Source organism: Erythranthe guttata, chromosome 3, assembly GCF_056151865.1.
Source record: "Erythranthe guttata isolate IM_541 chromosome 3, IM_541, whole genome shotgun sequence".
NCBI classification, from domain to species: Eukaryota; Viridiplantae; Streptophyta; class Magnoliopsida; order Lamiales; family Phrymaceae; genus Erythranthe; species Erythranthe guttata.
In genome coordinates, this window is record NC_142535.1 from 12,038,006 (window position 1) to 12,052,551 (window position 14,546).

General features: G+C 32.5%; 2 protein-coding genes across 2 annotated transcripts; both read left to right on the plus strand.

Annotated features, from left to right (window-relative positions):
- The first annotated feature begins 2,618 nt into the window (after nucleotides 1–2,618).
- Nucleotides 2,619–11,424, plus strand: LOC105961489 (cysteine-rich receptor-like protein kinase 26). Its single transcript, XM_088815239.1, has 7 exons — nucleotides 2,619–3,426; nucleotides 5,883–5,985; nucleotides 9,671–9,833; nucleotides 9,924–10,134; nucleotides 10,228–10,465; nucleotides 10,798–10,948; nucleotides 11,041–11,424. Exons 1-7 carry the CDS (start codon nucleotides 2,619–2,621, stop codon nucleotides 11,404–11,406), a joined length of 2,040 nt encoding a protein of 679 aa, XP_088671365.1. The 3' UTR covers nucleotides 11,407–11,424.
- Nucleotides 11,425–11,907: 483 nt separating this feature from the next.
- LOC148771805 (uncharacterized) lies at nucleotides 11,908–12,285 on the plus strand. Its single transcript, XM_088815240.1, has one exon. The coding sequence runs from the start codon at nucleotides 11,908–11,910 to the stop codon at nucleotides 12,283–12,285; it is 378 nt and encodes a 125-aa protein (XP_088671366.1).
- The last annotated feature ends 2,261 nt before the right edge of the window (nucleotides 12,286–14,546 follow it).

Genomic DNA, 14,546 nt, shown 5'->3' on the forward strand with positions numbered 1-14,546 from the left:
TTCTTTCTCCAAATCAAACCTCCCGTCAAATCCGGTGATCCAATCACACTTTTAAAGACTTTTGCCTAGTCCCAAGTTTCATTCTAAATTAGTAAAATCCTCCTAGACTAGTGTGAGAAGATAAAAATACCCTCAATTACTATAACCTCAAATCTTAATTATTTGTCCACCTCTATCACTTTCATCTCCTCTATTCTCCACCTCTCCACCTAAATTCTTCAAACCCACAGAAAAATCCAACCTTCCTCCACCGCCGCTATCGCCGCCGCCTCCTTTGTCCCCATATAAATCTATTTCTCTCTTGTTTGTTATCTCTATCTCGATTTCTCTCTTATTTTTTTTCCTTGTTTTTTTAATAATTATTTAAAGGGGTAATGGCAAATAGGCCCATGACAAGGGCACTTAATTAAAATAGGGACATCCAACTTTTTTGTCTTTCAAATAAATCCACCCCATTCAAACTTATTTGCAAATAAGGAAAATCCCTTTATATATACCAAAATTACCCCCAACTCATTTGAAACCCAATTTAACTCCAATTTCATGATTTACACCCCAATTTAGCCCAATTTCATCAATTAACCAATTTTAACCCAAATTTTAATTTTGACCCCAATTTTAACCCTAATTCGTATCAATTCCACCCATTATGCTCTAACTTCTTTAATATTACACATTGACCCCGGATTTTAACAAATATATCACATTAACCCCCAAAACTTTTTTTTTTTCAGAAAATAATTTTTTTTCTGAAATATTTTTTTTCCGGCCAGATTCCGGCGTTGACCGCCGGAGACCGCCGGTCTCCGGCGTTGACTTTTTCTTTTTTTTTTTTTTTTTTTTTTTTTTTTTTTTGGAATTTTGTTTTCCTGAAATTTTTTTCCGGTCGGTCAACGGCCGTTGACCGCCGGGTTTCCGGCGTTGACTTTTTTTTTTTTTTTTTTTTTCTTAAAAAAAATATTTTAATTAATTTTACTGTCTTGGCTGTTAAATTACTGTCTCCGGCAGCTATTTAACTATCGGAGACAGTAATTTAACTGTTAATCGACTGTTTTTTTTTTTTTTTTTTTCTTCAAAAATATTTTAATTAATATTACTGTATTCGTTGCTAAATTACTGTCTCCAGCAGTTATTTAACTGTCAGAGACAGTAATTTAACTGTTAATTGACTTTTTTATTCTTAAAAAAAATATTTTTAATTAATATTACTGTATTCGTTGCTAAATTACTGTCTCCAGCAGTTATTTAACTGTCGGAGACAGTAATTTAACTGTTAATTGACTTTTTTATTCTTAAAAAAAATATTTTTAATTAATATTACTGTATTCGTTGCTAAATTACTGTCTCCAGCAGTTATTTAACTGTCGGAGACAGTAACTTAACTGTTAATTGACTTTTTTTTTTTTTTTAATTTTTTTCCTTAAAAAAAATTTATTTAAATTAATATTACTGTCTTGGATGTTAAATTACTGTCTCCAACAGTAATTTAACTGTCTTAGATAATAATATTAATAATATTACTGTTCGGAAAAATAATATTCATAATATTACTGTCTCAAACAGTAATATTACTATCTGAGACAGTAATTTAGTAGTCAAGACAGTAATATTATTTAAAATATTTTTTTTTTCTAAGAAAAAACAATTCAAAAAAAAAAAAAAAAAAAAAAAAAAAAAAAAAAGTCAATGCCGGAGACCGGCGGTCAACGGTGGTTGACCGGCACCGTTGACCGGCCGGAAAAAAAAAAGCAGGAAAAAAAAAATTTCAAAAAAAAAAAATTTCAAAAAAAAAAAAAAAGTCAACGCCGGAGACCGGCGGTCTCCGGCGGTCAACGCCGGAATCTGGCCGGAAAAAAAACAGTTCAGAAAAAAAATTATTTTCTGAAAAAAAAAAGTTTTGGGGGTTAATGTGATATATTTGTTTAAATCCGGGGTCAATGTGTAATATTAAGGAAGTTAGAGCATAATGGGTGGAATTGTTAAGAATTATATTATTGAGGGTATTTTAGACTAAAGACATGGGGATGGGCTTAATTGAGAGACTGTTTTTTTTGTGGACTAAAATGCATTTAAGTCCCATGTGATGGGCCTTTTTGCCATTTGCCCTTATTTAAATTGGGAGGGACGGTTTTTTTTTTTTTGTAATTTCAGGGTTTAGATCAAACGATGTTAAATTAAAGGTCTGATAAGTAACAACAAGGGCCGCATTGAGACAAATTTTCCAAGTGGAGAGGAAGGCAAATCGATCGACAGTAAAATGAGATAAACTGATATAGGGGGTAAAGTGTACACGTAAGTTTGTTTTTCCGAACACAACTTCATTTTTCAAAGATTGACTTTTCACATGTCATATACTTTTTGTATTGTATTTAATTATATTAAGTCTTGTAATTTGGTGATTAACTTTTAATCCACTCAACAGGATATGTTAATCCAAAGTCTAGGCGATAATTTCAACACGGATTGTCCTTCAGGCTACATTGAAGGGTGTAAAGGAATCCACATTTCGGAGCACTACAACTCCTTATAAAACTCCAACACTAGGAATTCATTATATCGCATGCTCAAAAATTCAAAAATACATGTCACATACTCTGTATTATAACAGATCAGTAGTTATGAGTAGTTCCAAAATATGGGTGCTCTGTTTCTATATTATTCTCACTCCGACAACCGTTTTTCCGTTGGCAGTCCCTCGAAAGGCTGAGGGTCCTATTTGCTTAGACGAAAAAGGGAATTACACAGCTACAAGCAGGCATGCAGCTAATCTTAAGGGCCTCCTCTACACTCTCTCTGTAAATATCGACGACAGCGGTTTCTATAGCGGCACACTGGGCACTGCCAAAGCTGTTGCCCTCTGCAGAGCCGATACTCTGCTCGACGCTTGTAGAGGTTGCGTCAAGGACAACGCCGAAATCTTAATAGATCATTGTCCAAAACAATACCAGGCGATTGTGTGGTCGCAATTCTGTATGGTTCGGTACTCAAACGAGACCATATTCGAGAGGCTGGCTGTTGAACCCGTAACGGTTTTTCGTGGGAAAATAAATGTGACCACGAGTCCCGACACGTTTAAGGACATCCGTAAAGAGCTGATCGACGATGTTCGGGCAAAGGTAGCTAACGGCAGCTCTCCTCGCATGGCTGAGGTGGGGAATAGGACGACGGGGCCCGGTGCTCAGAAAATCTACGTGTTCATGCAGTGCACGCCGGATTTATCGCCCAAGAATTGCAGCAGTTGCTTGGTGGAGGCGGCGCTATATCTTTCGGGAGATTCTCAAGCGGGCACTGTCTATCTGCCCAGCTGCATTCTACGCTACGCGCCTACAAATGATTACAATAGTACAAGACTTCATGAACCAATATTGGCAACGTCGTCTTTACCGCCGCCGCCGCCGCCTTTGGTGCCATCTCCACCACCACCGGGTAATTTACTCTCTATTTGAATACAAGTACGTAATTCCAATCCATACATACACTCGAAAAATTTAATTTCAACGAATTACAGTACTTATCAGTTATTTGAAGAATTACAAACTAACAAATGTAGATGAAAACTCTCGAAGAAAATATTCCGGTAAACAGGTAAAACACCGTGTATGAGCGGAAATCTGCACCAAACCCCCCAATATATATGTAAATTTTACTGCGTAAACCCCACTTCTGTTGCATTTTATTTCCCATGAAATCACATATTCCGCTAATTATTAACACCGTTGGTTAACTATGTAGAAGACTTAATGCAGGTTTTTTAGTAAAACAAATGGGTTTGGTGCATGATTTTGACAATAGAAATGGGATTTATGCAAAAATGATTTATTTGTTTAAAACTTGAATTGGTTTTTTGAATGGGTCCACTACATATAAGTTGATTATGGATACTTAATCTTAAAGGAGTTTAGACAAAAAATTATAGTAGTTAGAGGTGTGTAAAAAACTAAAATACCCCATTACATTTTTAATATGGTCCAATTTCATCATTTTTAATTCAATTTAACCTCAGTTAGACCCCAATTCACAAATCATTCACTTTTGACCAAAAAACTCAATTTTGAGTACAATTTCGCCTGTCGCCGCCGTTAACCGTCAGTCTTTGCCGTTGATATTTTCTTTTTCTTTTTCTTTTCTCCGCTATTGACCGGCGGTCAACGCCGGTCTCCGTCGGCGTTAACTTTTTTTTCTACAACATATTTTTGTCTGTTTAAACAGTAATATTGATGTGATTGACAGTCATATTAATTATATTACTGTTTTACACAGTAATATTAACTATATTACAGTTTAACACAATAATATTGTTATATTACTCTCTAGCACAGTAATATTAACATAATAAGAATCAATATTATTGTATAATAAAGTAATATTAATAATTTAATCGTTCAACAAAGACAAACATAATAAAAAGTCAAAATAATTAATATTGAATTGGTTGACAGTAACATTACTGTCCTCCACAGTAATATTACTGTAAAGATAGTGACATTACCGTCAACCATAGTAATATTATTGTGTTTACAGTAATATTACAATAGCAGACAGTAATATTATTACCTAAATCGGTCAACAAATCAAACAAAACAAAAAGACCAAAAACAATAATATTGATGTGGTTGATAGTAATATTATTATGTTTACAGTAATTTTACCGTCAACGACAATAATATAAGTACGTTGACTTGGCAACAAATCAAACATAATAAAAAAAAAGCCAAAAAAATATAATATCGATGTGGTTGACAGTGTAATTACTGGTTATGACAACACAATTACGGTCAACGTTCAGCAGCGAGCGTAAAAAACGGATAAAATTTAGGGATTTTTTTTTGAAAAAAGTCAACACCAGAGATGGGCCGAGGAAAAAAGTTTAAACAAAAGAAAAAGTCAAAATTGGATTTTTGTGGTCAAAATTGATTAAATTGAAATTAAATTGCGGTTACAATTAAGAATTGTGTTTAAAGGGTTGAGGGTAATTTTGTCATAGACATTAATTTTGCCTTTATTTATAATAGGTATTAAAGTGATGGATTTCTTGACAAAAGAGATATAATCCTTGAACCTAGAAGAATAAAAATGGTTGGTCAGTGTGACTTAAGCATAAAGCCCCTTCTTAAATTATGTGGAAGACCATTTAATCTGCATTACGAAAAACAAAAGAGTAATAACTAATAAGGGTTGAATTTCGAATGAACTTTTTATATTTCGACTTTTCCAATTCAAATTTTAAATTGTAGAATGATTTTTTTTTGCGATTTCCAAAGTTTTATTTCATTTTATTCAAAGAAATAAAAAAATTGCATCAAAATTGGAAACATACCGAAATTGTGAAAAAAAATAATTTTTCCAAAAATATCCTTAATATCAAAGAAATTATATAATATAAGATGGCATGTATTATATGCAGAAATAATATAAATAATATGAAATTTGTTCCAGTTTTCACTAACTCAATTCTTTTTTTAGCTGACTGACATGTATTATATGCAGAAAGAATATAAATAAATATTTTTTGCATAATTACCCCTTGTATTGTAGAAAAAAAAATGCACCAATTTCTGTATGTGTTACACAAAATTATCATGGAATCCCCCTTCATAATTAATGGTGTTAATTATTAACGGATCTATATGTATGAATAAGAAAAAAATGACATTAATAATTAGAAGAAGAATGACAATAATAATATTCTAATTGGGAAAATATCAAAATTTTAAAAAGTGATAACATTTGTATGTTGCTAATAGTATCTTACTTTGTTGTCACTTGATCCATTTATCATCACTATATCGAATTAGTCATACTCTACTAGTTGCAAGCATAATGATTTTTTTTTTGTTTTGTTTTTGAATTACGAATTGACAATTTTTGCCCTTGATTTTCAGGAAAACGTAATGAGAATAGAACTCGGAGTATTATCACCATCTTTATTTCAATTTTTGCGTGTCTATTACTGGTTCTTTGTGTCGGCATCTATCTGATGAAGAGAAGCAAGAAGAAGATACACGAATATTCCAATAGTAAGTTCGTTGGTAAATAACAAACATCTTCCCGACTACGATTTCAACACGAAAAAACCTCTTTCTTTCTGGATAGTTATACAACATAACTTATACTTATCCTTCAAACTAACCATCCGGAAAAAAACAACTAACACAAATTGCAGGGTTATTTCTATGCTACAAATTGGAGAATGTCTAGATTACTTCTAAATAAATATAAGTCCCTTAAACATTATAAAATATGAATTTTAAAAGACCCCTTAAAATATCTCTAAACTATAAAAATCTCCCTCTAATTTTGAAATTATATTTATTGTCTTCAAACTAACGATAGGTCATGAACATTAAAGTAAATCTTTAATATCTAAATTTTCCTTGAATATGAAAAGAAATTAACAAAACATCTACACATTCAAATGTTGGATATACCATTTATGTTATTAATCAAGACAACATAAAGATTTTTTTGCAGCACAAAGAATGTAAGTGAACGTCTCCCATTAGGAAATGTCAATGAAATAAGTCCAAAAAGAAAATCATGCAATTCTTTCGAATTGGTCAAGAGGGTTCCTTCGATGCTACACCCGGTGAAAAACACCGGGTGGGTCTTCTGCTGCCACGTGTTCTTTTTTTATTTTTCTAAAACCCCTAAAGGTAAACCCTAGCGGGGAATCTATTATAAAATACAAAAAAAGAGACACGTGGCAGCAGAAGACCCACCCGGTGTTTTTCACCGGGTGTAGCATCGAACAAATCGGTCAAGAGAATGTCAAAATTTACATTGTTGGGGACATTTTATAGTGGACTTTACAAATAGGCCCATCAATGAGATTTTTTTATAAAGGGGTCCAAACAAAAAACTCTTATACAAGAAAGTAGTCCAGATGTTTGCAAAAGACTAAAATAGCCACTCACATTTTTAATATGCTCCAACTTCATTATTTAATTTAATCTAACCTCAATTTGACCACAAATTTCACAAATTATTCAATTTTGACCCAAAACACAATTTTATGGGCAATTTCGTCCGTTGCCGCCGTTGACCGCCGGTCTCCGGCGTGCTTTTTTCTTTCTTCCTGATTTTCCGCCAGTTTCCGGCGGTCAACGCCGGTCTCTTGGGCGTTGTCTTTTCCGATTTTTTTTTCTTCTTCCTGATTTTCCGCCGCTGGTTTCCGGCATTGACTTTTTCGATTTTTTTGTTTAAATTTTTTTCCCTTTAACACCCCCACCATCGTTTAAACATCAATATTGCTATGGTTGACAGTAATATTAACTATATTATTGTTAAACACAATAATATTAACTATACTACAGTTTAACACAGTAATATTGCTATTGTAAACCACAAATTTTTCGAATATGTAAAACATAAATACAAGACAAGAAAAATATAGGAAACAAATAAATTTATTATCAAACGAAAGCGGATTACAATCTCCGTGAATTCCTCTGATTCTTCTCTCCTATTCTAGATTTTGATTCAAGGGCTTAAAAGCTTGTTCTTGAATCGAACATATGATTTCCTATCACGAACACCTCGAATTTAAATACGTTATGAATTCGAGTAATCGAACATATGATTTCCTATCACGAACACCTCAAATTCAAATATGTTATGAATTCGAGGTGGAGGCTCGAGACGTGAGCTTGAGAGCTCGATATGTGTCTGTGTGAGTCGATTTTTAGATCCACCAAAGATCTTCTTTTATAGGCATAAGCTAGGGTTAGGGTTTCTCGACTTGCAGGGTGGGCTGGACATCTTAAAGCCCAAATATGTTATGAACTTTAATTTGAGACCTAAATTAATAACCGATTTATTTTGGTTATTAATTAGTAATTTATCTCAAAATTTTGATGTCTACAGCTATATTAATCTCTAGCACAATAATATTAACACAAAAAAGTAATTATTATTTTGCAATAGAGTAATTTTAATATGTTGACCGTTCAACAAAGGTAAACATAATAAAAAGCCAAAAGAATCAATATTACTGTGGTTGACAGTAATATTAGTGTAACAACAGTAATATTACTGTCAACCACAGTAACATTATTTGTTTACAGTAATATTACAATAATAGCTAGACAGTAATATTATTAATTTACTCCGTCAACAACTAAAACAAAACAAAAAAAACCAAAAAAAATAATAATATTAATGTGGTTGACAGTATTATTATTGTGTTTACAGTTATTTTACTACCAACGACAATAATATAATTACGTTGACTTGTAAATAAATCAAACAAAATAAAAAAATAAAATAAAATAAATAAATAAATAAGTAAAAAAAACCAAAAAAATAATAATATTGTGGTTGACTCTAATTGTACTGTCAACGACAGTACAATTACGTTAATGTCCTGTCAACAACAGTATAATTACGTTATTGTACTGTTAGTGACAATATAATTACTATTAATGACAGTACAATTGCGGTCAATATTTAGCGGCCGGCGTAAAAAACGAATAAAAAATTTATGTGAAAAAAAATAAATAAAATAAAATCACCAAAAAAAAAAAGTCAATGCCGGAGACCGACGGCGGAAAAAACAGACCAGAAAAAAAAATCGAAAAGTGAACGCCGGAGACCGGCATTAACCGCCGAAAACTGGCGGCAAAAAAATTATTTTTGAAAAATAAAGTTTAAAAAAAAAGTCAAAATTGGATTTTTGAGGTCAAAATTGATTAAATTGGGATTACAATTAAGAATTGAGTGTAAATGGTTGGGGATAATTTCGTCATATACATTATTTTTTCCTTTATTTATAATAAATATTAAAAGGGATGAGCTTATTGGCAAAATAGATATAACCCTAAACATAGAATAATAAAGATGGTTGGTTCGGGACTTATGGACAAAAACCTAATTTTATAACTAATCCACTACTCTCTCAGCTTCAATAAGTGAGGTAAACAGTAAACATGAACAAATTAAGAACCCTAATAAATTGTCTCCTTTTTAATTACGCAGGCATAAATTACCTCTTTTAAACTTTGAAAAAAGATACATTAGTGGACAAATTAATGAGCTTGAACAATTAATGATATAAATTAACATTGGTAAAAAAACAATTATTTTTATCTTGAAACTCTGAAGTGGCAGTTAATACGGGAAACAAAAATATGGACAAAATGACACTTATTTTGAAACAAATGAAGTAATAAATAAAACAGTCCTACACACGGGTAAAATTGAAATTTTGGGACGATGAACTATCAGTGGAATCTAAAAGATCTATTAGTGTTCACACTCATAAGGAAAAATCTTAAATATAACACAAAATTTCAGGATTAAGTGTGGAGTGCATAAATACGTTATTTCGGTAGTGTTCTAACGAACTATTACGTCTAGTAAGTGGTAAAACTAACATAGAGCTAGGGGGTGACATGACTCCCCTAACGTTTTTTAAATCACTCATAGCTCTATGTTGTCTCCACCACTTTCTATAATTAATAGTCAGCTAGAATGCTATCGGAATAACGTATCCAATGCATTATCCTATTAGAGTTTCTAACTATGTTTCAGGGGTGAGTGTAATTACCGATATCACAGGGACCTCAAAGTTATTTTAGCATATCTCAGAGGTGTGGGTGTAATTTAACCTTTAAATTATATATATAGATAGGTACTTTTCATGTGTTGGCTTTTACGCAAAATTTACTTCATTACTGCGAATTAAACTTGATCATTCTATTTTAATTGGTGAAGATGTTGATGGGATCAGCACTGTTGAATCCATACAATTTGATTTTGGCGAAATTAAAGATTCAACAAATGGCTTCTCGGATGATAACAAGCTGGGGGAAGGTGGTTTTGGACCTGTTTATATGGTACATTAAACATATAACATCAGCAATATACTAATACATGAGAATGAGTATTCAATCATTTGAATGTAATATTATTTTAATTGATCTTAGGGAAAACTTGAAAATAGAGGAGAAATAGCAGTGAAAAGATTATCCAAGGATTCAGGTCAAGGTGAAATGGAATTCAAGAATGAGGTGTTGTTAGTGGCCAAACTCCAGCACAAGAATTTGGTTAGGCTTTTGGGTTTCTCCATTCAAGGTATCGAGCGGCTTCTTGTATACGAGTTCGTCCCGAATGGCAGCCTAGACCAATTTTTATTTGGTAACGTAATTTATTTTCATCATTTTTTTTCCGCACACATGATGCGTGTGGAAAGTTAAAACATTAATAAGATATACCTTGTTCGACTTGTAGACCGGATCAAATCATCGACTTTGGATTGGGATACGCGTTACAAAGTCATCGGGGGCATAGCTAAGGGAATTCTATATTTGCATGAAGATTCCAGGCTCCAAATCATTCACCGTGATCTTAAAGCTAGTAATATCCTTCTTGATAAACATATGAATCCTAAAATCTCCGATTTCGGTATGGCAAAATTAATTGTGCCAGATGGAACTCAAAAAAGTACTACCAGGATTGTCGGAACCTAGTAAGTCTTCTATAAATTTATATAGTTTATGTTTTTTTGTCGTCAAAATTGCAAGTAGTGTTTCCTAATATGATCCATAACGAAATATCTCTCCAAGTTTTTGTTCATCATTCTTGTGAGGTCTCATTTTCACATATTATATCTTGATTAGCTATATTCTGGGGCGGACCCATGTGTAAGTTTGGGGGGGCTTCTGCCCCTGCATAATTTTTTTTGAACATATTTTGGCCCTCACCAAAAAGCCCCTAGGTCTGCTCCTGGGTATATTCTTTTTCTTCTTCACTAACTATATGAATCAGCAGAGATATATAATATCCATATGTTTGCTGCAGTGGGTATATGGCACCAGAATACGCTATTTCTGGTCAGTTCTCTGTCAAATCGGACGTATTTAGCTTTGGTGTCATAATCCTGGAAATTATAAGTGGCCAGAGAAAAATATTTATCCAAAATGGGGAGGACTCTGGAGATCTTTTGAGCTATGTGAGTAAAAATCATGTTAATAAAATTTTAAACTGATGTATGTAATAACCACATATATACATTATTGTTAATCAAATTATTTTCTTGGACAGGCTTGGAGAAGTTGGCGCGAGGGAACCACCGCAAATTTCATAGACCCGATGTTGAGGGCTAGTTCTGGTTCCCAACATGACATGATCAAATGTATTCACATTGCTTTGTTGTGTGTCCAAGAAAATGCAGTCGACAGACCAACAATGGCATCGGTTGTAATAATGATGAATAGTCTCTCTATAACGCTACCAATGCCTTCGAAGCCTGGATTCTACGTGCCCGTAGGTAGCTTTTCAGGAGCTTCAATCCCATATGAGCATAGTTTGCAGACAAGTGCCGGCATTATAACACAGCGATTATTACCTCAATCTGATCATTCATCTGTCAATAAAAACTCCTCAACGACCGACTTGTACCCGCTGTAGTCTGCAAAATATAAGTATAAATAGTTATTCAAAACATATCCATATGTTTTTAATAGTGAGGTATGAGGCTTTGAGCCACTTTTGGTTTGATTGTTTTGTTTTTAATGTGTATAATTGGTATGCTTGTGTATATATCATGGTTCAAATAATTCAAACTTGTTGTATACGTATATGTTATGCAACATGGATTGTTTTCGTATAAACTTGATTGGAATGTTTTTGTGTTATTATAGGTGTATGAGGAGTTGAATAATTTTGTCGGGGATCGAAAATTTTAGATGAATAACTACGGTCTACGGGGTTTGTTGGGCAAAATTCACACATTTAAATGCACCTATTGCAAACAAGTGGTAATAGTGCACTCCCTGTTAGGAAAGCATGCACCTTAACGTATTGGAATTTCCAAACACTAGGGTGTATATCCCGCATCCCCCTAGTAATGTGGTTAAATTAAATTTTGATGCTGCATTTCCAAATGGGGAAAGTTTCTTTTCGGTGGGAATGGTTGCTCGGGATAGTTATGGTTCTTGTCTCGGTTGGAAAGTAACACGCATACAGGGAAATCTTCAACCTGTGGAAGGAGAAGCATTGGCGGCGTTGAAGACGATCTCTATGGCCAAATCGATGGGCTTAACAAATATTATACTTGAAGGCGATTGCCTCCAAGTGATAAATGCACTCAACAACATGGAGTGGGAATTCTCATCGTTCGGAGCGTTTGTGGAGGAATGCCTCAACATTGGTGAAAGTTTTGATTCTTGTTCGTTTAATTTTGTTAAGAGACATGGAAACTTGTTAGCTCACTGTATTTCTCAAATTTCATGTACTGTTTCTATGGAGAGTATTGATCTCCCGTTGCATTTAGCGAATATCGCTTAATAAAATTCCCTTTTATTGTCAAAAAAAAAAAAAAAAAAAAAACGTATTGGAATTTAAATTTTTTGTTCTAATCATGTGAATTCTATAAACCAATTTTATCAATCACATGTAGACGGAGAATGTAAATGACGTATTTGAAATCAATCGATTAACTAAGAGCATCCTCAAGATTTGAAATAAATTAAAATTCAATAATTTTTGAGAACTTATAAGGTGTATATAAGCTCCTTCAAACTTTGATTGTGATCACACCGCAGGCCTAGCAGGAGAAATCCTCTTTGTCTTCAATTGCCAAAATTGGGTTTCACTTTGAAAGAGGAATTGTACCGAAATTATTGCACCATTAATAAATCGGACTAATGAGGCAAACAAACAAATCATTAATATATATAATATGTATATATATTTTATGTAAAATTGGTTACTGTTTGTTTGTTTGTATATATTTTTTTTATCTTTTTGTGATTAATTGTTTTTGTGTAACAAATTTAGTAATTCTTTTGTTTTTATGAATCTGTGTATGTAACAATATATTTTACTGCCCGTATTTGTAGTCAAGTAACAATATATTTTTGATATTTTATGAAGTGTGATATCACATTTAGAATTGGAAGTATTAAATAATTATTATTAAAAATAAATTAAAAAAAAAGAGAAAAATAGCAAAACCCGAACCTGACCCGAAATAACCGGGTACCCAGTTATTTCGGGTCGGGTTCGGGTAATATTTTTTTTGCAAAAAACCCGACCCGACCCGAATGCCCACCCCTACTATGCAGGACGACGATGACGATTTGGAAGATTTAGACGAGGACATGAAGACTGAGGAAATCGCAAGGATTACAGAAAGGACAAATCAACTACTAAATCCTACATGAAAATTCTTCCCGCAACCTTCAGATATCCTCAAAATTTAGAGTGAGATTAACTGTTATGAATGCCACAATCCCGGAAATATAAAGGCCAACTGATATATCCTCAAGAAAGGTGAAAGGTGAAAGGTTCCAATGGATATCCAAACACAAAGGATTCAGCGCAACTTGGGATGCTCAAGAATCCTAAGGGGATATGAACGACGACGAAATCGAAAATGTTTGTAATCATGACAAATAAAGGAGTATATCGTTCTTATTTAAAAAAATATTAATGATTTTGATGAATGACATGATGACCTTGAATGTGATGATTCTGATTGTGAAGACGATTGTCATGAAATCATAAATGAGAGGAGAAGAGATTTGGAAAAAAATAGCCTCTAAGAATGATGTCTTGAAAAGAAAAATTATTATTGTCAATAATGAAAAGAAAAAATAGAATCTAATTTAAAATCTTATATTGAAATTCTAGTTATTTGCGAAAAAAGAAAAAAAAACTTCTTTATCCATGAAGGATTCTATGCTAGAAAACAATGTTATTGATTTAAATTACTGCCTTGAAAAATTCACTAAGGACAAAGAAAATCTCGATAAATTACTTTGCTTGCAAAATGTGTCATTATATAAAGTTGGAATAGACTTTCACTTGTATTATTAGGAATTGAGCAAGATATCGAATGCATTGTCTTTATCATATAATACTTGCGATTATTTTGGTAAAATTTGACATGAATTTTTTTCTTGTCCATAAAAAATGGAACCTCTAGTATATTTATTTCGAATGCCAAAAACGCAAAAATTGATTTGAATTATATGGCTAATAAATGGTAAGCACTTTAATTTTTAATAATATTATTTGAATGTACTTGATTTTTTTTCAATGCATTGCATGTAGTGAATTATTGAAATGCATAAATATTTTTTTTGATTTATCTTTCGTGATTATAATTAAAAATGATATGATAATATTTTGTAAAATAATAGATTTAGACTTATGACTCTAATTCTTTAAGTGTCAGGGAATCATTGACCAACAAATTTTTTCAGGCATATATCATAACTTGAACGATCTTAAAATTCAAAAGTTACTGTAAGTGTTAAGTAAAGAAGAATAATGAATAATAGATGTCATTATATGTATAGAGGGCAATATATACAAATGTACAAGGAGTTATTCTAGGTAAAAATTGACTAGAATATTCTATCGTATAATCAAGAAATATATAAGGAAAATATCAAATGATGATAATTATACACATATTATGACTCTAATCACGTGATATCTGCTAATAGTCCCACTTAAGGTGACTAGTGAAAATCATGAACTCCCAACTTGTTCCTTAAGTATAGGACTTGTTCGCTTCCTAAAGGTTTGGTAAAAATATC